At 43.4% G+C, this 23785-nt stretch overlaps 1 protein-coding gene across 3 annotated transcripts in view; it reads left to right on the forward strand.

The window, feature by feature from the left end:
* The window catches only part of RUSC1 (RUN and SH3 domain containing 1), a 90353-nt gene that overhangs the window by 37593 nt on the left and 28975 nt on the right, over window positions 1-23785 (forward strand). For 2 of the 3 annotated variants that reach the window (XM_069218453.1, XM_069218454.1), the window contains 4 exons: window positions 4153-4251; window positions 16236-16312; window positions 16730-16904; window positions 19092-19197. In XM_069218453.1, the coding sequence (XP_069074554.1) occupies window positions 4153-4251; window positions 16236-16312; window positions 16730-16904; window positions 19092-19197 (457 nt within the window). The remainder of the gene's footprint in view (window positions 1-4152; window positions 4252-16235; window positions 16313-16729; window positions 16905-19091; window positions 19198-23785) is intronic. The other variant, XM_069218455.1, reaches the window with a different exon arrangement.

The raw sequence follows: 23785 nt of genomic DNA on the forward strand, positions 1-23785 counted from the left end.
GTGTAGCCTACCTACTGTCCACTCATCGAAGTAGTGGCAAGTGGCCGTCTGTCCTAAGTAACCACTTTGGCAAGTCCTAGCCTTTAACCAACAGTAGTGAGCAGACTGGGAGTTTTACAACTACACTTCTGACACGAAAAAAAGTGAAACGACAAATTCCATAATGAAACGTAGGCCCATATTTATACTTTTTGACGCACAACTGCGCCAACGCAGTTGTGCGTCAAAAATTTTACCACCGGCTAACGCCATTCCAACGCACCATGCGGGCGCCTTATTAATGGAATGACGTTAGCCGGCGCTGCGGACTGGTGTGTGTCAAAAAAAATGACTCACACCAGGCAGCGCCGGCGTATGGGAAAATGGGGGTTGTGCGTCAAAAAATGGTGCACGTCAGGTCTGAGGCAAAAATCAGGCCTCAAACCGGATTTGCGCCATTTTTTTGACGCCCAACCCCCATTGACATGACTCCTGTCTTAGCAAAGACAGGAGTCATGCCCCCTTTCCCAATGGCCATGCCCAGGGGACTTATGTCCCCTGGGCATGGTCATTGGGCATAGTGGCATGTAGGGAGGCCCAAATCAGGCCCCCCTATGCCACAAAAAAAAATCTGAAAAAAATACTTACCCGAACTTACCTTTACTTCCCTGGGATGGGTCCCTCCATCCTTGGGTGTCCTCCTGGGGTGGGCAAGGGTGGCAGGGGGTGTCCCTGGGGGCAGGGGAGGGCACCTCTGGGCTCCTTCCAAGCCCACAGGTCCCTTAACGCCTGCCCTGACCCAGGCGTTAACAAACGGCACACATCAGGCTGTGCGCTGTTTTTTAAGGCCCACCCCCTCCTGTGCGTCAAAATGACGTCAGAGTATAAATAAGGGGCACAGGCCTTAAAGTCATTTTTTGGAAGGGAACGCCTACCTTGCATATAATTATCGCAAGGCTGGTTACCCCTTCCAAAAAATGACGCACATGGTGGCATTTTGACGCCCGCGGGGTCGGACGTAAAAGTATAAATATGGGGCAGGGTTTGCGCCGATTGTGCGTCAAAAATGTTGACGCACATTCGGCGCAAACAGAGTATAAATATGCCCCTTAGTTTCAGTTAAAAAGCAAGGAATGGTTGGTTAGACTTGGACTCTGCTACTGTCCAGTGGCCATATTACCAAAAAGGTCCCGGAGGCAGAACAAGTGTGTGTGTCTGCTTTTGCATGCTGGGAGTATTACAGAGGGGCAGGTGATGTTTGTGTGGCTCCTCTGTAATGCACATTGTGCCAGTGCACGTGTAGCGCTGGCACAATCTCAAGAGGCGTTCTGCACTCCATGCAAATGAGAAAACACTTTGTCTCTGCACTTATGAAGAAGCATAGACACAGGCGGAGAGGCAAGGATCTTGTAGTGGAGACCTTGACTGTGTCACAAATAAGTAGGGCACTGTCAGTGGGCTGTCTGAGACACACCTAGAGTGAGGGAAAAAAGGGGGCCTGTGGACCCCCACACAACAACTTTCCGGCAGGTGCAGTCAAAATGCTTGAGCTCCGATGCTACCCTTTTGAATGTTGTCATTATAGTTGCAATTTCAAGGCTTTCTAGTGCCACCCTGTGTCCTGTCTGATCCGTGAACCAGGGCTATGTCTGCTGCTAGTGGCACCCCCTGCCTGCTCTTGGAACTAAGGTCTATCCTGCTCTTTCCAGCCCCCTTATGCCTGTCGCTTATGTGAATAAGAGTGTTGGTTCTTGCCTTTTTGAGCTTCTGTCTGTTCCTGTCTATCCCTGCTTAGCCTAACTACGATGCCGTCTAGGGAATGGCATGAGTTTGAGTATTGGCTATTAACGGAGTTGGACTGGGAAGCTGAGCAGAGTGGTGCGCATGCTCCAGAATGGGCGTCCGGCATGGTATTGACTGAATTCACGTGGTCGGCTACCTTCATATCATAGACATTTGCAACTCCTATCTCCTTATCCTTCTTACCTTCTCTAAAACATTCAACAAACACACCCATGCAACATCCTGGCACATTCACTGTGGTTCAAAGCTATGTTCCACAGTGGCTCAGATCATAACTGAGAAGTACAGCTTCACTGTCCACAAGAGTTCCAATTGGGTCAATGTTATCCATATAGTTTGTGAATTTCCTCACAGCTCTCTCCTCTCATCGGTTATTTTAAACGTATATATAAAACTAGTGATATTCTTTCTGGCAAACTCAGACATCAGTATCCACCAGAACACAGAAGACACCGAGCTTTGCCTAAGGATCAGAAAACAATATTGACATCACCTTTCCTTGCAAATATTCGAACCACTAAGTCCATGGCCTGCCACAGACAGATTCTGACCATGACTGATTTCATGCTCATTGCTAATGCCAGCAAATAACGACAGGTCCAGGGAAGGCTGTTAAAAAGAAACCTAGAATACCATACCACCTTCTAGCATCACCAAATCCCTAAACGTCCATGTCAGCAGACAATTTCAATACACACATTTCTCTCAATACCAAGGCTTCCTGCCCTCAAATACCTCTTCTTCAGAGGGTGAAGCCAATGCTCCCACAAGACATTACAATGGCCATACAAGCATTGTTGCCTCTCACCTTGATGGAGATGATGACCTTCTCTCGGCCAACAGACACCTGCCTGTTGCCCTGAAGAGCATCCCCCATTCTACAGCAAGCCTCATGGGATGTCTCTGAAAAGTTACCAAAATATCACTAGCACTGGTAGATGTCTGCTGGCTCCTACTTTCATCCTATATCCATTTCAACACTTGCTGCGTCATTGTAATGTGACCAATAAAGGTATCCTCATTAAAGAGCACAAAGAGTCGTTATCACGACAAAGAAACAGTCCACTCCTGCTCTCAGAGCCAGCTTCCCTTCATTTAGTCATTGGATGCATTTTTGCATTTGACCCAGTAGAGTGCTCCACTGTCCTTTGCTAGGTTCACGCTAAACAAACACCACTTATAAACATTAATCCGTACACATATTTATATGTGGCACCCAACACCAAGACGCCAGAAGGGCTCCGCAACCCCAGCATCAGTAACTAGATATTAGGAAATGCAGTAAGAAGAAAACCAGATGCCAGCCTTCCTCCTTCAAGGCCTCAAAGATATTGATTATCATAATAGTCAAAGCCGCTGTCTGCTCTCTAGCATCAGAGCAGGCATTTTTCCTGAGACCAGACTCTGCTTATTGGTTGGTCTTAGTCTGTCCCTACTCTGTTCGAACAAACTGTGTCTGCTGTGATGGATGAGACCCGCTTGCTCTCTCTTTAGCTGGTACTTGCTGTCTAGGCTTTAACTCTGTTTTGGGGAGTCACCTTCTGCTGGCTCTTGGGTCACCCTCTCTGCTTTTTGGATTAGGCCTTACCTGCTGTATGGGGCTAGACTATGCCTACTGGGACCTCACTGCCTGCTGTATAGGATCACTGATTTGAAGTGTTAACCCCCCCCACCCGGTGGTTCTCTCTACTTAAGACAAAGGCTGCTTTGTATGATCCCTCCCTCCTAATTCTTTCGATTATACCCTTCCTGGTTCAGTATGCCTAACCCTGCCTGCATTTTCACCTCAGACCATGCCTACTGCCTTTCTTAGGTTGTTTTTTTTCTGATGCTCGGTCCACGCCTGTTTCATGGGTACAAAGTATGATTTTTGCGCCCCTCGCCTCCATTATGCACCATCCTATTTGCACCCCCTGCAACTTTATTTCCCCCTTCCAATTTGTGTGCTTGCCCATTATGCGCCTGACCCCATTCCAACCCCATTCTCTTTAAGCCATCAGTTGTGTTGCAGTCTATGTGCCATTGCACTAGCCTCTTGGCCAGTGACCTTGGGGACCCACTGGCTCTCGGTTATTGCTGTATTTAATCACCCAGGCAGCAGTCACTGCACCCATTTTCCTTGCTTGCGCTAGGATCCATTGCTCCCTTGCTACGTCACTGCCTCTGACTCTTTCATTGGTGCACTAATCACTTGCTGCTAGGCCTTATGATGCTTCTGTGTTCTCACAATTGTTACTTAGTGAGCACGTGCGTGAGGTTGTGCGTTGCTCGGCAACCAGCCCGGGGACTAGGTTTTCCGGGGAAACACACTTCCTGAACTGGACTTTCTTTAGGCGCTTGGGAGAATGACCCCAGGTTTCTTCTTTACAGGTAGGCCGTGTCGTTGCATCCTCTGTTACACCAGCGTGGGACCAGTGTGGATGGCTGCGGGCAGTGGCAGCTGCGCCCACCACCAGGAGCAGAAGAAAGGTAAAGGGCCAATGGCCCCTCAAACCCCAAAATGGCCACAGAGTGTTAGAAAGGGAGAGTGCGGGCTCCAGTAAGGAGTGGCCGTGAACTCTACCATGGTAGGCTATGATGAGAAAAGGGACAACGTGATGGGCATGAATTCAGCCACTGACTCTTGATCAGATTTTGGGGGTAAATTTCCTGGCATTTGTGGGACTTTAAAGTTCTCTGAGAGGCCTAAATGTTGAGTGGTCAGGACTTTCAAGTTCTTTTTAGAAGCCTAAATGTTGAATAGCCAGGATTTTTTAAGTTCCAGAAGCCTAAATGTTGAAAGGTCAGGTCCTCGGGCTCCATTTATTACTATTTATTGCAATACCCTTTTTAACACCATCATCTTAGAGGCACAAAAAGCCACTAAAGTTCTCAGACTCCTGGTCACTTGAAGACATTTTAGAGCTTTCCATGTACTTGTTCCATGGGGCCACAGGAGACACATGATGTTTTTGCCCCAGCAAAATCGTATTGTTTCCAAAGTACGTTATTGTTAATCCTGTCTAGTGATGTTTAAGATTTCTTCACAATATAAAAAGCTTAATTTCCAGATCATCAAACATATAAATAGTCGTATTTTATCGGTATTGGTCAATTAAGAAGAGAGTATTTTCAAACCCATTGCATTTTGGAACTTTCCGAGTCTGAATCAGGAGTAACCTCCCTCAGCACTCTACATATGGGATAAAGTATGACCTTCCTTATATTATAAGGATATTGCAAGACACTGCTAATTGTTGCATCAGAAACTACACTCATTCATCACACTGTTTGGCACATTTAGTGGATTCACTTATTTGCATTTTGTGCAGAAAGGAAACCTTTTTGTTGTTGTTTACCCAGCATTAGCAAAGATATATGGATTTGTAGATACAACACATGCAAACAACATTTCTGAATTGCCTGTGTTTCTACGCATTGGCACATTAGAGGAAGATCTAGTGGCATCTCCAGTGCTTGTTTTACTCTTGAGCTTTACTAGTTTTAATCTAAATGGCTTCATAATTCTCAGAAAGTGCTGCTATCACAGTTCTCCGACCACAGTCCACTGGAAGACATTTTGGAGACAGCCATTTACTTGTTCGATGGGGTTGTAGGACACGCATTATGTTATTGATACCACATATTTGTATGTGTTTCCAAATATATTTATTGGTAATTCTTTCTAGTGAGGTTTAAAATTTGTTCACACTAGAAAAGCTTTCTTTTTCAAATCAAGTAATATATTCATAGGCATATTTCTTCTGTGGTGATCAAACAAAGAGAACATTTTTAAACTTGATACATTTAGGGCCATTCAGACCATTCATTAGGAGTAACTTCATTAAACATTTTATATATGGGATAAAGGACTTCCCTGCCATACATAATAAGGATAATGTATGTCACTGAGGAGAGTGTGACCATATACAGGAACAAGGGCAAAGACTGAGTCCCTTTGCAAGGTTATGGTAATCAAGGTGACACGCAGAATCCTTTTAACTTATGGCAAAGTGTATTTTATTAATATATGGTCACACCATTACCCTTCACATGCAAAGCTTGTATCCTTGTTGTCTTCCTCATTCATATAAAAGGGAGTAACATTCCACAAATGACAACTGGAGCATGATTTTCAGTGCTAATTTTTTTTTAAAAGGAGATAATAATTTGTTGCTAAACATATTAGAATCCATTTATTCTAAATCAGATTAAAAAAGGGTTGTAACTCTGAATGAGTAGCAACATGCAGATACATTATTTATTTACTGTAGTGAACCACAGGCTGCAAAATAAACATGTTGCACTAAATATCTCCCTTCTGCTAAAAACTGCTCATTTTAGGGAAACAGATCCAAAGGAACAAAAAGGAATCTCGTTTTTGTTGTTAGGTAGAGCATTGCAGCACGCAAGCGTTGCTTTCTGACGTGTTGGTATGTATTTGGGCTTTTAACCCACCCACCTCTACCACTCGTTCGTGGGCTTGCCCTTCAAAAATCCTTTGATGACATTGGTAAATGGTTTACCTTTGTCCCTCCTTAGGGGGGTTTTGTTATCGCCTTGGTCATCGCCCCTGTTACATGGCTAATTGCACTTTTGCCGATAAGTTTGACTGCGAGCAAACTTTTTTTTCCATTTGTGTCTCTCTTCACGCTGATGCTTAGGGCAGCAGTGGCACTATGAATCTGCTCGCTTATGCGAAATTGTTTTACTTTTAGTTTTCAATTTATGAGGCAAGAAAGTTAGATAAGGAGTTAACAACACTAATAGCTCTAACTCGAGCAAATGCGAGACCGGTTGCATTGCAAATGCTTGTTTAAACTGCTGCGGTAGCAATGCTTTGCAACTTGCCTTTCACTATGGCTGTTGGCATCAGGCATTATGACATCACAGTTCTACTGTTATAAGTTACTACAATTGAGTAGCTATGTCATTTCATTGACATCACAATCCAGTTCTAATAACGAATGTAGTGACAGGCTTATTTATATACAGGGTTTTTTGACGCCCGTGTAGTATAAAGTAATTCTGGAGCAACAGCAGAAGGAAATAATTGTGAGTTAATGATTATATAATAGTATTAAAAAAACTAAAAGTAAAGCAGTTGTACATGTGTCGTGCATCTGGTCGGTGAACGCCCCCTTTAGGCCATCCTGCATGCCTCGTGAAGGGCCTGATATATGACCACATTACATCCATTCTTATTATGGAACTCCTCTGGTTCCACTTGCTGTCCTGCACAATCTTCAAAATAAAGCCTCATCAGCTATCACAACTGGCATTCCCTCCTACCTGGCCAACAAGCTCACCACAGCTAATGGCTATTGGTGTGAAGGTTATTACTGGCAAGGCCACCACCAGAACTATTGATTTTTGTTTTTTTTGTTTTTTGTAGAAGCGGCTTCCACCTTGAAACACTAGCCACTTCGTGGGGGAAGGCTGTTGCCACAGTGGCAGGTTTTAAACTTGCACAGCTGGCTGCATCTTTCCAGGTGGACATGCTACGTGTAGTGCCTGGCTCATATGGCACCTGTCCTGCTAATTTGTATATGAGCACCAGAGCAAATGCCCACCTCTTTTAAAGTATCAAAATAGATGTTTTATTGTACAAAAGCATAAATAATGCTAAGTATATATTTAACGATGACAATATATGTTCATTCAGAGCATATATAATCTACTTCATGATCTTCTAGTAATGCACAGCAGTGTCCAAAAAAGAAAGTAGGTGTAGAAATCACTAGAACAACACTGGATCAGAAAATAGACCTTCGTAGTAATAACCTTCACAGCATGATCAATATTGAATGCTGCAAAGGTATTAAAGAAGTTATTTACCTATGGTAATGGTCTTTCGGTAGAGACTTTACCTAGCTGAAGATTCCTCATCTTTTGAATATTCCTCAGGCGTAAGGCTGGGTCCAGAAACTTTTCAGCAGTACGTTTGCGCACCTAATGCTCCACATTGACGCAGTTCTGTTCCGGAAATGATGTGCAGGGCCTATATAGGTGCCACTCTCACGCGTAAGTTGCTTTTGAGACTGTCTGCTTCCCCATACGAAGAGCCCCAAAAGCAAATTGGTGGGAAGTGTGCAGATTCCTGGACTTGGGATCTTATTAATGGATAAAGTCCAGTCACAGAATGAAGAGGACGGGAGGGTCAATGAAGAATCTGCAGTTCAGTACTCTCCACCAGAAAGAGCGTTACCGAAGCTACGTAACTTGTTCTTCTGATAGAGAATCCTAGCTGAAGATTCCTCGCTTTTTCAATAGACACCAAAGCAATACCCATTCAGAGGTGGGTCTGTGGATGGACTGAAACCAGAGAGCCCTGCAGGACTGAGCAGACTAAGTGCCCCTCTCAGCGAACTTGACTGTCCAAGCAATAATGATTTGTGAGCGTATTGAGAGATTCATGAGCGAAGCCGAGAAGGGTTGTGCGGTCCCTGTGCAAGTGACCGTGAGTGGCGCAAAGGAGTGGAATTCCATTTCTTATGCGTACCTTTGGACTTGGAGCTTCACAGAGATTGACCTCTGGAGCGGCTCCGTCAACAACATGAACGGGCCCCGCGCAGTCTTCTTATGGCTGGCGATGTAAAGTTTTGCCTCTGGTTCGCTTGTTGTCTTTGGGTTCATCATACCACAATCACTGCAGGACTTGGAGTAGTGGCTCAACTGCAGGGACCACAGGCACACCTGATGGGATCTGCCAGAGACATTTGTTTCCAACAGCCCCTATGGGTCTTGAAACCTGTCGAATCAAGAGGTGAAAATCCCTTGCACATTGCAAGAAAGTTTGTGAAAAAATATTGAGGTAAATATACGAGAGAGACGACAGGACGTTTCTGATCCGCGTCTAGTGGCCAGGAAAGACAGGACCTGAAATCTGCACATTCTAGTGGTGCCTATATAAGCCCTGCACATCATTACCACAGTGGAAAGGCATCAGTGCAGAGCCACAAGGTGCCACCTTCCACCATGCAGAGATACTACTGAAAAGTTTCTGGATCCATTCTGATGCTTGGGTAAAATTCAAAAGGTATCTGCAGGGAGAAATCTGTTAGAATAAAGGAACAATGAGCATGTTTCGGCACATCCACTGGTAGTGATCCTCTTCCTCAGTATGAAAACAATGTTCACGTTTGGTAGTGACCACCATTCACAATATACAAATATATGTAAGCACATTTGTTCATAGTGTTTTGACTGACATTCTGCAGGTCCTATTGCAACTCGCAACTGCATTGTGTGCAGATATAGTTATACAGCACAAACATAGCTCGGAAATAGGGAAACAGGTGAGTGTTGACCACAAGGATGAGAGCCCAACATACTGAAAGGCAGCAGATGATTACCTAACAAGTGAGGGGACAGTGTGCCATTGATGGATGTGTCCTCACATACTTTCTAGATTTCAGTAGGAGGGGGGGCAAGAGTATTTCTGATGCTGACAGGACTTTGTTCCTAACCCTGGGTGCGTACACAGAGTTGCCTTCTGGTATTCTCTTTCCTGCTTTTCTGCATTTCCAGTCTGGAGATCTCCTGGCTCCTTTTAGTGGGTTGTCCACCCAAGATAGACAGTTTTTCGAGCAGTTGTGCTGGGGATGTGCTTTTGAAGGCCTTACCTATGATGCAACTGATACAGGCCTAGAGGCGGAGCCAATGAAGGTCCTTCAGTGTGAGGGGAATGTAGTTGAATTTCTTTAGGCCTTTTATGCATGTGGAAGTGCAGAGTCCTTTGAGCCTGTTGAGCAGGGCATTGCGTCCATGTATGTGTAACAGGGCCAAAGCTTGCATGGTTCATCAGAACACGGTTGCAGTCCAGAACTTGCAGGTCAGGTTCAAGTAGGTACCATGTTGCCTTGAGTTCTTTAGTGATGTATTCCTTGAAGGGAAAGTGTACCAGGTGTGAATTCAGGTGATTTCGAATTTGCCGGGCCATTGAGGGTCATGTCTGCTGCCCAGTCTTGAAGCAAAGTTTGTCTGGGATTACTGGAGAACCGGACAACATCTGTCTTTGCTGGTTTACGTTTTAGATACGCCCTCTTATTCAACTTATATTTTATTTACAGACCGATGTGCGTCCTCAATGTGCAGGGAATTACTTTGCTGCACAGATCCCTGGGGTTCAAACCGCTTGTCCTTCAGCCCTCTGTTTCATGATGTCACAGTATCCCCTTAATGAAACTATCGTACCATATCCCTCTGTTATGTATACTCTCACATTCCTGTGTTTTTCTATAGGGAAAGGTCACATTTCATTGTATTGTTGTAGTGGAGTGAAACTGAGACGAGAAAGGGGAGGAGAGTTCACCTATTAGCTTGAGTTGCCGCCCTTGCAAGATGGAGAAGCAGATTCGAATGCCGGCCGCAGCCTAAAGTGTTGTGTTTCGGGGCAAATCACGTAATCTCCTTGTACCTAAAAAGGTCGATAAACGCATACCATCTGATTACTCAATACTATGCCTTATTTAAAGAGTGAAAAGACCATCCAGTAGCAACCGTCGGTAAAACAGCTGAAGGAGTGAATTCCCCTACTGCAGAAATCTAAGTGTAAACTGTAAAGTGCAATCCTGGCGTGGCCGATTTTCCATTCCATCGCGCAATATAAAAATAAGAGTAATTAAGTTTGTTAATAACAGCTGTTAACACCCTACCAAATCACAAAATCTATTTCGCCATGCGAATCCTGATACCATTGTGTTAAATTGTATGTTTTTGCTTGAAGTTCTCCGAACCGTCGCTCCAGCATTGCCCAGCAGGGGTCGCTGTGGTATTTGCAAAAACCAGTTAAAGTTAATGTCCTGGAAACTGAAAACTAAAAATAGTTCAGTTTGATATATAAAAAAAAGCCATCAACAATAAAGCACCTTGTGTGGAAAGGTTGCCTTTTCTTCTCTCTGGTTCCGTTGTCATGGCGACCGTCAGCTCCATCACACCTTCCACTTCCCTGGAGAGGTGCGAGAGAGAAGTGCGTTTCCATAGCGATGCCCATTCGCGTTTCCATGACAATGCCCATTATAGGTGAAACCACGTCACTTCCCTCGTGCAGCGACAAAATAGCCGATCGTCCTTGAGAGGGCTTGGATTAATGGGCGGATGAACGGCTGAATAGATGCTTGGAGGCTATGGACGAGCGAACGAAGCAAAAAGTGAACGAAAAACATACGAACGAGTGACTGAGTTCATGTATTGACTAATTCGAGGAACGATCGAATAAACGAACACGCCGTTCACAGAGCTTTTGAATTCACGAATAGTTATCGGACGAGTGAATAAAAGAAAGAAGTTATAAAATTATGTCATGCGTAAGACACTAATGGATGAATGAAGGAACAGGCCTCAGAGTAGCCAAATAATTGAATTCGTAACTTTGAGGGGATCCAAGTTTAGAGTAAAGCACTATATAAATAATTAACATAGTTTGGCATGTACAGCCAACCTGTACCACTTGATTCACCACCATTAAGCCGCCTTGATGTCACCAGAGGTTCCTTATGCCGGACAGTGGGAGGGATGGGTCAGTTCATCCTCAAGTCGATTTGTCAGAGTAAGAAATCTCACATCCAACCAGTAGGGGGCGCTGCACAGGGGAGGGAGAGTCTTGTCTAGCCACCAGTGAGTGTTGTTCAGAAGAGACATAGCTGCCCAGCCAGCCGTGGCTCTGTTGGTGGGTAAAGTTTCAGCCAGCCTCTGGAGAACCTGATGAGGGAGGGTTAGTGGCAGAGGGCACAGATGTATGCAGTCACTGCTTCAGGAGAGCTATCCGAGCACCGATTGGGTCACCGCCCCAGGGATATGCCCATGCAGCTAGAGAACAAGCTGCCCACACTGCCAGGTGTGGCTGCTGCTTTGTCCAGCCAGCATGGGGTGTGGGTCACCATGAGATATCTGCATGGAACCTGCATGGGCACTAACCAACCAGCAGGGGGCACGGCCCACGGGTAGATCTTTGTATCTGCTGTCCTGCCAATAAACAGTAGTGTCCAGCCAGATCTCTTTATTCACCCCTCAGACCGTGCTGCCCATGGATAATTCTCTGTTCAGCTTGAAGGCTAGTGCTGAGAGAGAGTTTTCTATTCAACCAGCATAGGGCACTTTGCCTGAGGGGCTCTTCAGATCCATTTTAACCATGTGTTTAAGCCATCACTATCCCAGCATGTTAACCAACACGGATACACCCAGAAGTGGCACCCGTCCACTTCCACGTGCTGCGTATGGCACTAACTCCAGCGTAGAGGTGTATTGGAACATTGATACTGGGCAAGAATAAATATCTGGACTACATTTGTCTCTTTATGTTACTGAATTAGGGTGTGCATGCAACTATTTGGTTTAAGTTCCATTAGGCACGTTTTAGAAACTTCTACTCAGATAATAGGGGGAGCTGTTCATGGGGAAATACTACCCTCTAGCCAGCACACGCAGAGGCACAACTTTGTCCTCTCACAGGAATGTGTTACCCAGGGAGCAAGCCTAATTCATTCGCAGACACTGCCTTCGGGATGATAATGCTTGGTAGTATGTTATGTTGAGGATTCTTGTACTTCTAATACTCTCTGGGCGCTCTTTGGCACTCAGAAGAAGGATAAGTTATCTACCCACACGCCTGTCACCCATATACTTGCAGTAACTTGCAGGCTTGAAATAGCCATGTTCTAAGCTTTGCTAAACCGCCAGCTCTAAACATTTAGGACTCTACTGTGATCTCCATCTGACCAATAGCACCCATCTCAGCGGCTTATAATGAGACACTGCATCTACCTTAGAAATTTATGACTCAACACTAGGGATTCATTCTTTCACTGCAAGGACCTGTATTTGCTGCATGTTGAACTCAACCACGATGAAACTTGAGACCTTGGCGTATATGCAGATTGGTAGATCATATAAGGTATCTTAAAGACAAATCCTTTCTTTCTATATTATCTGCTCCCAGTTAGGGGCACGATTGTCAGTACTTACGTTGTGAAAAAAAAAGATAAGTGCAGAGGTCAACATTCTTCTTAGAAGCCTACTACCAATGTAGCCTAATGCCGGGGAGCAAAACACCAAGGTTACCTGGTCTCGATTCCACCTCATGCCTTTTTCAAGCAACCATCCCATACTTCCTGTCTCTTTAGCTCACTTTTACTGAATAATTTTCATTTTTCTTTGTCCCTCTTTTCCTATATTTCGCTTCCCCCTTTTTTCGCACTTTTCTGCTGTCTCTATGGCTGCAACAAAGCTGACGATGAAAAATGTCTTGGTCACTAAATCGACCTCCAACAACTGTCACAAATTAAGCACTGCCATTGAAAGAGGGGCTGTTTTCAACCAGCAAGGCCCGTCATGGGTAGAGATCCATGTTTTATTGGCTACTGTCAGGGTCAGAGATTTACCCACTGAATGGGGCCCTTGCACTAAATCCATTAGTTTCATGCTCAGCAATGTCCCGTTAGTTCCATGTAAACCCATTAACAGAGACCACGATGAGTGATGCCGAAGACAACAGATCTTTCCACAGCCCCTAGAGGGCGCTGCCCAAGGAAGAAGGGTCAATTCATCAAAGGGGGCTACAAGTGAAACTTATAGATTTACACCAGGGACTGCAAGGAAAACTTCCAGATTTACACCAGTGAAAGAAACACTCTTGAAATTTACAGACCAACGCTCCTCATTGGAGCTAGATACATCTTATAGTTGATTGATAGCATACAGGGATGCAAAAGGATAAGAAATTCTTTAAAAAAAACAAAAAAAACATTGGCAAAGCCAATAGGCCTGGCTCGCATTTGGAGCCCTGACAAAATCATAAAAAAAGGCGACATTAGTGAAAAAAACTAAAACGAAGTCAATTTATTTCAGTAAACAAAGCATCTTTGAGATAAATAATTTCACGTCTGACGATTCAGTGTACTTTTGAGATTTGAAATAGACCCTCGTGCATGGCAGTGCAAGCCACTGGGTCAGCACTGGCAGAATGATATTCCAGTGAGCCAAGAGTTTGTGGTGGGAGAGTGTTTGTCCACATTGTAGAGCCAAACCCCACTTTGTGTCTGTTTCAAATACATTGTAGCAGTAGATGTTACAACAGCTGCACTGTTAAACCAGATCTAAAATATCTAAACTTTCAAAATTAAACTTGCAAAATCAAAGGTCAACTTATGTACTAAGAAATATCACTCAGAAAAGTATTTGGAAACAAAGTCCTGAGGTACTCACTACTAAACAACTTAAAGTCACTCTTATGTAAGCTCGAGGTATTTGTAAAGAATCAATGCATGATTTGTTCAAGCACCTAATTACGCAGATCTAAAGGAGGTTCTCTAGGGTGTACATGGGAGTGCAAGTAAAAGTGAGTTGAACCAAATAACAATACATATACTCGGAGTAAACACAAGGTATATAAAATAATGTAGTTCATCCATGGTTGTTGACGGTACACATTCTTAACATAAATCTTGGATGAGCTTGTGGCATTTGTAAAGAACGCTCTAGAGTCAAGTTTCTTATGATTTCTTTTTATTTAACCTTAGAAACAACCAAGAGGTAACTTCTTGAGAGCTGCCAAACATTCAACACTCTTAAGATTTTGTTGTGTGGATAAGCTGCTGGTAGGCCTGACTTGCTTCAGATAATACCACGCGGACTCCACCACTTCTTGCCTCCTTCCTTGCAAAGTGGAGGTATCCATTGTAATCTCTTCCCCCGGCACAGGCTGGGTACTGCTAAAGTCAGGTGATGAGACTGCTGACAGGGTGAACTATACCTACAAGTGATGTTGTGAGAGGTGTATCATCAACCATCAACTAAAAGCAACCTGTTCTTGGACCCTTTATGAGATGTATTTAGTTTTTAATGAATCCATCTGTGGCAGTAGTAGCAAAGACATATTTATTTTCTATTGATATTTGTTTTAATCTGCAGGTGTTTCAAATAAATTCTTATCCTTTTGGTGTTTAGGTATTTCATTCTTCTGCATTTTATGTGCAAGCCATCAAGGCGGTCAGGATTGCAAAGTCATGGTTGATCCATTTTCACAGCCTGGAAACAGTGATGACATGGGACCTACTTTGACTTTGTGAATTTGAAAACTTGAAAGGTAGAATGTACAGTCGAAACATGCGTCTGGAATATTCTGATGAAAAACTTGAAGATCACAAGTAAAACTGAAATGGTCAAATATTAATTGAAAACAATGAAGATTAAAATATATAGAAATATTTATTTTTTTGTCTTTGTGCACGTGAGTTCCCTGTGCATCCCTTATGGTTGTTTTAATTCTACTCTGTGCCTTCCTTAAGGTAGGGAGACCACAATCTTAAACCGAAATCTCGAGGCGTGTAGGAAAATTAATCTGGCTATATTTCCAAAAATTGTTGTTACCAAAAAAAACACACACATTCCCTCCCTCTCCTTTCAATAAAGTGTGTAGTAGGATACTGAGGGCCGTTGTTAAGGGAACTACAGTAAATATTTCTGTGCTAACCCAGTGCTTCACACAGATGGTGTTTGGATTAGACAGATTTTACTATCACTGTAAGGACTGTTCCAGGCATGCACACATATGCACAACTAAACTCTGGAAAAGCCGTAAGCTACTTGGGCCCAAGCAGGTATGCAGGTTTTATAACATAAAGGGTCTATTAAACCCACCCCAGCATGGAAAGCCAGAGGCTAGATGATGCAGTCATAACATTCACTATCAGGTCAATGCGAACATTGATGGAAAAAAGCTATCTCAAAGAAAGATGTGTTTCTGCTGTGATTTGGTGGCTCCATCGTTGGAGAATAGAAAAGCACTTTCTTTCCTGCAGGGACCATGATAGCACTGCAGCTTTGGTTCACTTAGCAGGGGAAATGAATGTTTAATGCAACTCTGTATTGATTTAACATTTCAGTCTTGTTTACTCATAAATCCTTGTGGAAGCTTTCTGAACAGTAGACAACAGGGTCTCCTGCATTGTGCTGTCTTTACCATACATCAGTGTGTCTCTTAAAAAGAAAACGCAATATCAAGTAAACCGCTCACTTTCTTGAGCTATCTGCGCCTTTTGATCACATTCCTTGACATTCTAGATTTGATTGCTTCCTAAGGAAGGACCAGAAAGATTGCAGTCTTTCTTAGAAGTTTATTATCCTAAATATACACTTCCCTGCCCAGCTAAAATGAATATACTTGTTCTTCTGCTGAGGGCATATACAATATGGAAGTACATACACATAGTACAATTGTATAAAAATCTGGATGAAAAAAAGTCAGCTCTGTAGCAAACGTGAAACTCTCAGGAGCCAAACAGATCTCTCCTCAACTAGAAATGTGTTGGCGAATATGAGGTTAGGATCAGGATAATCAGGGAAAATGTGGGTGATCTATTGAAAACAGCAGTAGGCAGCAGAGAGCATGTCAGAAAGATGGTAAAAAGCAAATACAGTTGAACATTTGCTCTTTAATTCTGGGAACAGACTGACTTCCTCTCTTTTCTTTGTAGGTCTCTTGGTGGCCGTCAGCTCCTCAGTGGACAAAATCATCTCCCATTTCAGCACCACCCGCAATATTGTCCAAAAGGTGAGAGTCTAAGATTCTTGTAAGTGACCTGATGTGGGACAGTTTATAAGTTTGGAGAATGAGATAAGGAAGAAGATGCATGGTAGATATGAAAAACTGTGCAGGACAAAAAGATATTGGAAATGTTGGTTTGCTTGAAGGTCCAGAAGAGATAAGACCACGTATTAGAGCTGAGGCCAGATCCACAGCAGAATTTCCAGGTAGTGTTTGACGAATAAGAGTTTTGTTTAGATCTGTTTTACGGAATTTTCTGTTGTGGCTATTCTGAAAATCAAGCATGGATCCAGTTAAAAAGGAATAATGTCGAAAACAATTATTTTAGAGGATTCGCAAGACTATGAACAAAATAAAAGGAGGAGCGGTCTGAGGGGAGAGTAGGTCTACATGATCTCACCACTTTCTACTATCTCACTGTAGGCCCAGTTGGGGGACAGCTGGCTGAGCCCAGAAGTGGGTCATCTGATCCTGAACACCCTGTGCCCGGCTCTGTATGCCCTGGTTGGGGACGGGCTGAAACCATTTCAGAAGGATGTGATTGTGGGCAGGAGACGGACTTCCCCCTGGACTGTGGTGGAGGCCTCAGTTAAGCCTGGTAAGTCACGATGTGACTCTGCACCCAAGAACAAAACATGGGGCATATAATTAAACTGTGGAGATTAGTGAGCAGTGTGGTTGTTTCAGGGTCTTTACTGTGGTAAATGCAGTCAGTCTTTAACCCCACCTAAGGATCAGATTACCAAAAGTTCTAAACTTAGTCTGGCTCTCAGTTCTAGATTTGAAATATCGCCTAACTAGGAGACCTTCAGCATTAGAACCAAGTTTCACAAGCATAATAGTCATATTCTTGAAGCATTGTACATTGTACAGTGCACAGTATCATTGGCTTCCGTTCCTCAGGCTTGGAGGAAGATCCCCCTTGGGACCTCTGGTGTTACGTGCCATGTTCTCCATAGGTAGTATCCAAACACCCTCACAGGCCATTCCCTACGCTCCTACTATCTTGTTTCCCGACACAACAGGCTTGGACCTCGGCGGTTTCCACATCTGTTACAGTTTTAGCATTTACTAACATCTACAGAGAATTCCACAGAGCCTGCTGCCATCTTTAAAGCACCCAGACACTTTTGCAAAGGGGGAGGTGTACTGTAGTTATTAAGATGTCAGGTTTGGGGTGAACTGAATTTTAATCCTGGCTTACCCACTAGGCTGCATTTTGTGATCACACTACATTTGGTGAGCAAAATGTATTATCCCAGTGTGTCTCAGTTCTCTTATATGGTAAAATGTAGAGCACATAGAAACAGACTGCTTCTTCTCTTGATCTTCTAAAGAAAGAATGTGGTGCATAATACAGGTAGGAGCAAAGGGTACTCTGAGGTGCTTCCGGTGCACGCACCTGATAGGCTCTCCCTGCACAACTGCGCCCTCTGTACATACTATTGTTAGTTCATTGCTGTGGATACAGGTTGTTAAATGAGGCTGACGTAAGACCGACTGTGCGGCTTTCATTGACTCTTGCTGTATATAACAGGCTCCTGCTGCTGAAAACCACACAAACTTTGGAACAAGCATGGAATAACGTTCCAGTGTGCAACAATAGCACACATAGGGCCTGATTACAACTTTGGAGGAGGTGTTAATCCGTCCTAAATGTGACGCATACACCACCAGCCGTATTAAGAGTTCCATAGGATATAATGGACTCGTAATACGGCTGGTGGTATATCCGTCACATTTGGGACGGATTAACACCTCCTCCAAAGTTGTAATCAGGCCCATAGTGTACAACGAAACACAGGCACCCACTGACGGGCATAGAAGTCATGAAACAATGAGGTAAAGACACAATAAGGAAGTAATTTAAGGGGATTTTCAGAGTCTTACACAGATGTGGTGTGGTCGCATCACACCCTCAGTTTGTGATACCATGGGGTGCGGTCTGTAGCTGGTGCAGAACTACCAGACCCATCTGAATTTCACAGATCAGAAATAACTTGCTAATTGTCTGCATCCTTCCAGGTTTTGAGGTGAGCAAAATCAGGATGCGTGTTTGACTACACAGTTTGAACTAGAGCTTTCTTGTCATAACTTGTGCAACAGAAACCCTGAAGTGCACAGTTAGCTCCTTGTTTATAATCACAATTTACACCTGAATTGGGATTTGTGCAGAGCAAATGAGCACTTAATTGGCTAAATCGCACTAGCAAAGTATTGCACTCAACATTTTTAGAAGATTTGAAAAGTAATTTTATGACTTTGTACTACGTAATTGGCATGGTAATATAATGTTAATGCTTATTTATGGTGCATACCTACGCCCAGCTTCTTGGTGCCCACTAGAAGTGATATTACACCAGATTAAAGCCAAATAAAACAAATAAAATGGGTTTAGTCAGAGCTCAGGGGCTTAACTGCCATGATTGAATGTGGTCCTAATTTATTCTTTGTGGTGAAGAGCCAGGGTTTGATTTACAGGGAAGTCAATAAGTTTGTTTTCTGCCACAATGTATCCTGACATCATCGCGATACGGCCTCCTGTGCAGCAGCTGCTTGCCCAGGGAAACAAAGCAACTTGGCCTTTGCAAGATTCCCAGCTCATTGTGAACCACATGGAGTGTTCTTGTAAACAAAACAAAACTGGGTTAGTCAGGTCTCTGCTGAATGTTCCCAAGCAACATGATTCCCAAAACCAACATCAAACCTTGCAAAATACATCAATTACTTTAGAGCCTGACACTGTCACAGCCTCAGTGATGCCTTTATTTTTGTTTTTTTCAAGGACCTGCTACTAGACCTCTGCACAACCTGTACTCCAGGATCTGCCAACTACCCCAGCTCGGCAGCAGCAAGAACAAATTCAACACCTTCGTCTTTGGCCTTCTGAAGTAAGAGCCTTCTGGGAGGCATTTCAGGCAGCCCCACACCCTACTTCCTCAGTTTCTAAATTTGACAAGTTTTATACATTTTGCTCAAATTGTTTCTCAGACTTGATACTCATATGCGATGGGCATTGCATCCATATCAAAATATAGTAATTGGTATTATGTGTAAAATGGTTGCTAAATAATACGCTATAGTCAAATCAGATGGCCGATTGTCCAAAAACAAACGTTTAGAAATCGTCTTGGAAGTGTGTGGAGAGACTGGGTTGAATCTTGGTGTGGGTTGTGGCAGAGCTCTCACACCACTCAGATAGACAAACTAACAGTTAAACTTTGATTTCAGAAAAGTGTCTTAGGCCACCTTTAGAATTGTGAATTGACCATTAAGGCAAGGCTCCGGGCAAAGTGTGTGTACCTGGTTTAGTGCAATAGTACCGTCAAAGAGATAAAGAATCTCAGGTCTAAACCAAGTTGAGATTTTAAGGGAAGTATTATTTTAAATTACAACCATGTATGAAATGCAGAGTTTGGCTTTGCAAATCAAAACGCTTATCTACACTGACTAACACTGTTTGCCTGGCATTCTAGGTTCAGAGAGGGTATCAGCGACTCCGGTGAGGCAGTCGATGTTACTGGAGGACTGTTAGGTGAGATGAGAACAGGTACAAATAGTCTTATTGTCCTCATGGTGTGAGGTGATCACAGCTTTTAAATGCCGTTCCCTTGATTACACAGCCTTGTCTTCAACTGGGACTTATACTTTTGTAGCCAGCACAGCCCTTACCTGTGAGCAATAAAAGTTTATTAAGGAACATGAATGATTAAAAAAATGACCAGAGGCCATATGTACGAACACATTTTCCCATTGACACAGAATGGGAAAAACCCTTTGATACATCTGGCCCTAGGTTTTGCAAGTTATTATTAATCAACAATTGTCCCAATTAAAAAAATTAGTTTAACCAGACAATTTGAAAATAAACACTAGGGAAAAAGTCACAGGATAAAATGGAAACCAAAAATTGCTTTCAATCATTGGTATAACCATGTAATAATCAGTAGTTGTACCAAGTGAGCCATGCTAGTGCCATACAGTGTATGGTCAGGTCACTGGTATAGAGGAATGCAGGTGATGCAATGTGTTGGGTTGAAATTGCTCCAGAGACTGGCAGGTTGAACTGAGTCAGACATTGCAGGAAAACCCAGGAAGTTGAGTCAAGCAGGTGCGTCCATTTTGCAAATGTAACCTTCGTGCCATGCTGGAGGTGAGCGCAGGCAGTTTGAGTCCCTGCTGATGAGTCCTCTGAGTAGGTTGCACCTGACGATCATAGAACTTCAGGTTGCATCCAGCCAGGTACTGGTAAATGAGTTGTAGTTTGAACTAGAAACACCAAGAGCTGCCAAGGTGAGTTTAAAAGTTAGAGTCAGCAATGTGATCCTGTTGTGGTCCACATCAATGCAGAGTGAAACTCAGGTGCAGTAGCTCACCTTGGGGAACAAGAGTTGCAAAGCGTTATTCAATGCTTGTGGGTCTTTTGCTCTGTCTCCATAGAGCACCCATTCCCCTTGGTAGGCAGATCTAAGGGCCTCGCCAACCACAGTGAGCCAGCAGGAAAGGAACCCCATAGGACAGACAGAACCTCACTTTCACTCAGTATACTCCAGAAGCCACACAGACTTCTTGGAGGCAGTGGGCACGTCTAGTAACCACAGATGCCTGTGTCTCTGGGAAACAGAGTGAGGAGGTTGCCTTGCACAAGCCTGAAAACGTCTTCTAGGAGCCAGACATTTTCCTTCTTATTACAAATTCCAAAAAGGTAGTAAAGAATAGCGGTGCTGGGAAGTGTATTTCAAGGATGGAAAGAAAAAAACATTGATGGGATGTTACCTTCCAGTAAGCATCCAATACTTCTAACACAAAACACATCTTCCTATACCATTCCTAAAATATGATACACAATTGTCTGGAGCACACAACCTGCACAAATTAAAAATAATATACATATGTTTAAAAAAAAGTTTTAAAATAGTTTTAATATGAACATATAATGGAGCTTATAGTATTTCGTCACACCTGAGTAATAATTTCACCTTGATAGCTCTGAAAAAGTCTTCCAGAGGAAAGATGCTTGTATTGACAATGTTTATTGCATATGTGGAATACCATCATGTTGTGCTGTAAAATCCCAGGTACATAAATGTTTAGCGCACATACGGAACACTAGCCCGTTGTGCTGTAAAATCCAAAGACATAGGGCCTCATTATGAGTTTGGCGGGCAGCGGAGGGTCGGAAGACTGCCACTCTGGCTTTCTGCCCGCTGGCCCAGCGGGAAACTCACCACAACATTGACACCAGCTCCTAATCCAACCTGCGGGCAAGTTGCGCTGTGCTGGGTGCGAAAGCACCCGTCGCGCTCTTCAGTGCCTGTAAATTAGGTAGTAAAAAGCACAACGGGCAGTCCAAGGGGGCCTCTGCCCCCAGCACCCTGTCTCCACTAGCCTTTGCATGGCAGTGGAACCGCCATGCAAAAGCTAGTGGACACAGGAGTGGTAATCTCCAGGGCAGTGCTGCCCTGGCGGATTAAGACCACCGGTACAGCCAGGCCGGCCTAAAAGTGGCAGTGCCGGTGGTCCGACCATAGCACTTTTGCCACTGTCGTAATGTGGAGGTTGGACCATCACTTTGGCGGCGGTCTGACCGCCACCGCGAGGGTGGCGGTCTTAAGACCTCCACACTCGTAATGAGGGCTATATTCTTTTTTTGTGTCCTTCGCATCTTTGTGAAAAATCATGTTAGTTTATTGTCATAAAGATTATATTTGTCCTGTCTGGGCTCATTCCATGATGTAGATGAAATTTTACTCATAAAGCACCATTTTGAATTTAAATTAGAACGATTTTTCTACTTTTCTGAAAAATATATACATTATTTTTGATTTGTGCAAGTCATGTGCTACAGCCTTTTTGTATCTTATATTGTGTTCATCTATGGGGACTACTTCAGTGACACCTTTTGGAATCGGGGTGTGGTCTATTGTAGCACTAGGTTTAGTTCAGGTTCCTCTTAAAATATTATGAAGGTTCAGCGTTGGGGATTGTGCGTGTTCTTTCTGACCACTGCTACTTTTGCGATGGTCTTTACTATAAAATGATGTGTATCTTGCAAGGTGGAAATGTCTTCTGGGCGGCGATCTTACAGGATCTTTGGACGGAAAAATCCAACATGGTGGGAAAAATGCTTCCTGGCTTAGAGCTTTCTCCAGCCCCAAACTTGGCCCTTTGGGGGAAATCTGACTCCCATAAAACAAACCAAAACTTTTTTTTTTTACCAAAAAACAGAAATATCTCATGTTGTGTGAAGAGCCCTGCATTCTGGATACCACCTTCACAGTAGACAAGGAAAATAGGGAAAGCAGAACCAAGTGTGTATGGTAAACATAACACATTCTAGGTTTGTCCTCTTGCCCTCCTAGACCACTAGACCTCAGGGGTCACCAAGTGAGAGGCGAGCTAGACCACCTGGGATATCTGCATTTCATTTAAGCTTCTTACGCTAAAAAAAAGCTAGTTCACTTCACCCATCTTGAGCTAGACAGTAATTGATTTTCTCTAATATAAAAGCAGTTACGGACTCCCTGAGGAGGCTTTGCGGACCCCCAGGGATCCCAGGACCATAGGTTGGAAACCACTGCTCTATACCGTAACTAATAAATTAGTTACTGGACCTACTACCCTCTTATTTTAAATTTATAATGTCTCATTAATTAACATTTGTATCCATCGTTTCTAGTTTCCTAACCAGTCAAAACCTGGTTGGGTGGTCCCTGTACCCAGGGGACTGTAAGGGAAAATGGGCCCTATTTTAAAACATTGCACATGCCTCAAAGACAATGAGTTCTCAAACAGCAAAAATAGAAGTGTTTATAAAAATAAATAAAAAAACGAGTTAAAATGAAAAGATATGAAAGGAAAAGCTAGCAGAACTGGAAGACAAGACGGCGCACAACTGCCTAAGCAAACGCAGCAATGGCGGCACAACATGACCACATTATAAACTATTTTTCGATCCCTTTATATATTATGGTAATTCAGAGGTGACCAGAAACTCTCGTAGTGCTCTAAGGATGGTATTTTTTCATGGATCTTTGAAACTAGTACAATCTAATGCCATTCCTTGCACCAGAGCATATTTCATTTCTTCCACAACCTTTTAAATGACCGTTCTTGCAGTGAAAACTGCGTGGTAAATGCATTTCTATTACAGGCAGGAGAATTTTATCTCCTTGGGAATGAGGCCAAGAATTGCAGTTAATGGAGAACTGTTCAAGCATATTACCAGGATCATTACCCTCCTTAAAATATATAGCTTCCCAGAAACTCTGCCACTTTTAATTATTTGATGCTCCAAGGTGCCCCGGCTTTATGTCAAGGTCAGCACTGATCTGCTGGTAACTGGAGCAATCCTTAAGTAGAGTTACTGCAGGCAATTAGATGCATGAAGTCTCACAAGGCCCTAGGCGCAGGAGAACACATGGGGACATTTTAAAATGTGTTTGCAGACAAAGTGGCTCCCTTGTTGACCAATGCATT

The sequence above is a fragment of the Pleurodeles waltl genome, chromosome 12, assembly GCF_031143425.1.
Source record: "Pleurodeles waltl isolate 20211129_DDA chromosome 12, aPleWal1.hap1.20221129, whole genome shotgun sequence".
In the NCBI taxonomy this organism is placed as follows: domain Eukaryota; kingdom Metazoa; phylum Chordata; class Amphibia; order Caudata; family Salamandridae; genus Pleurodeles; species Pleurodeles waltl.